General features: G+C 43.1%; 1 protein-coding gene across 1 annotated transcript in view; it reads left to right on the plus strand.

The window, feature by feature from the left end:
- The window catches only part of LOC108803737 (SLAM family member 9-like), a gene marked incomplete at its 5' end in the record, with an annotated part of 12,990 nt that extends 12,827 nt beyond the window's left edge, over positions 1 to 163 (plus strand). Inside the window, one exon of the mRNA XM_018575552.1 lies at positions 20 to 163. Within this exon, the coding sequence (XP_018431054.1) occupies positions 20 to 163 (144 nt within the window). The remainder of the gene's footprint in view (positions 1 to 19) is intronic.
- Positions 164 to 719: the final 556 nt, after the last annotated feature.

The following is a 719-nucleotide window of genomic DNA, read 5'->3' on the forward strand; positions in this document are numbered from 1 at the left end:
CCCCCCCCCACCCCTCTAGACACCTTTGCCCCCTTCACAACACGCAGACTTAGACCACGTCCGCTACAACCGTGGAACACTGAAGTTACCAGTCATCAAAAAACACAAAGCTGCACTCTTGAGCGACTGTGGCAGAAAACTGGGTCTCTGCAAGATGATTTAACTCATTATTTCCATGAACAAATCTTGCAGTCACAGGCTTCCTTGACAATAACTCACTAACCAATATACCCCCAAAAAAATTTCAGGGCATATACATATTTTATTTGCGAGATTGTTTATTAAACACTTTGCACATATTTTATATTGTAAGACGTCAGTGTTAGTGTATCAATTTAGCTTGTTAAATCTGACTTCCAAGCAAACAGCTAAATACACAAAGGAAAAAACACATGTGGAAGCTGTTTTTCCTGCCAATAGATTTGTATGTATGTACATTAAATCCTAGGATTTCTACAGCCCTGCCTGGCAGGAGAGTGGACCTGATGTTTTACTGCTGCTGTTTCACTTTCTGGTCTCCTCCCTGTGACAGAACCGCCTGGCCCGAACCCACTGTATGTCAATAGCACATGATTATACACAGTTCCAAACTGACCAAGCTGTCACAAGGACATGGCAATAGGGCTGCAAGCCTCACCTTGAACAGAGATTTCCACACTCGTCAGACAACTGTGCAAGACAATTACCATGGGATTAGCGCTTTACGACATCGATCGTAA

This window comes from Nanorana parkeri, unplaced genomic scaffold (genome assembly GCF_000935625.1).
Source record: "Nanorana parkeri isolate BGI_ZX_2015 unplaced genomic scaffold, ASM93562v1 scaffold4113, whole genome shotgun sequence".
Taxonomy (NCBI): Eukaryota; Metazoa; Chordata; class Amphibia; order Anura; family Dicroglossidae; genus Nanorana; species Nanorana parkeri.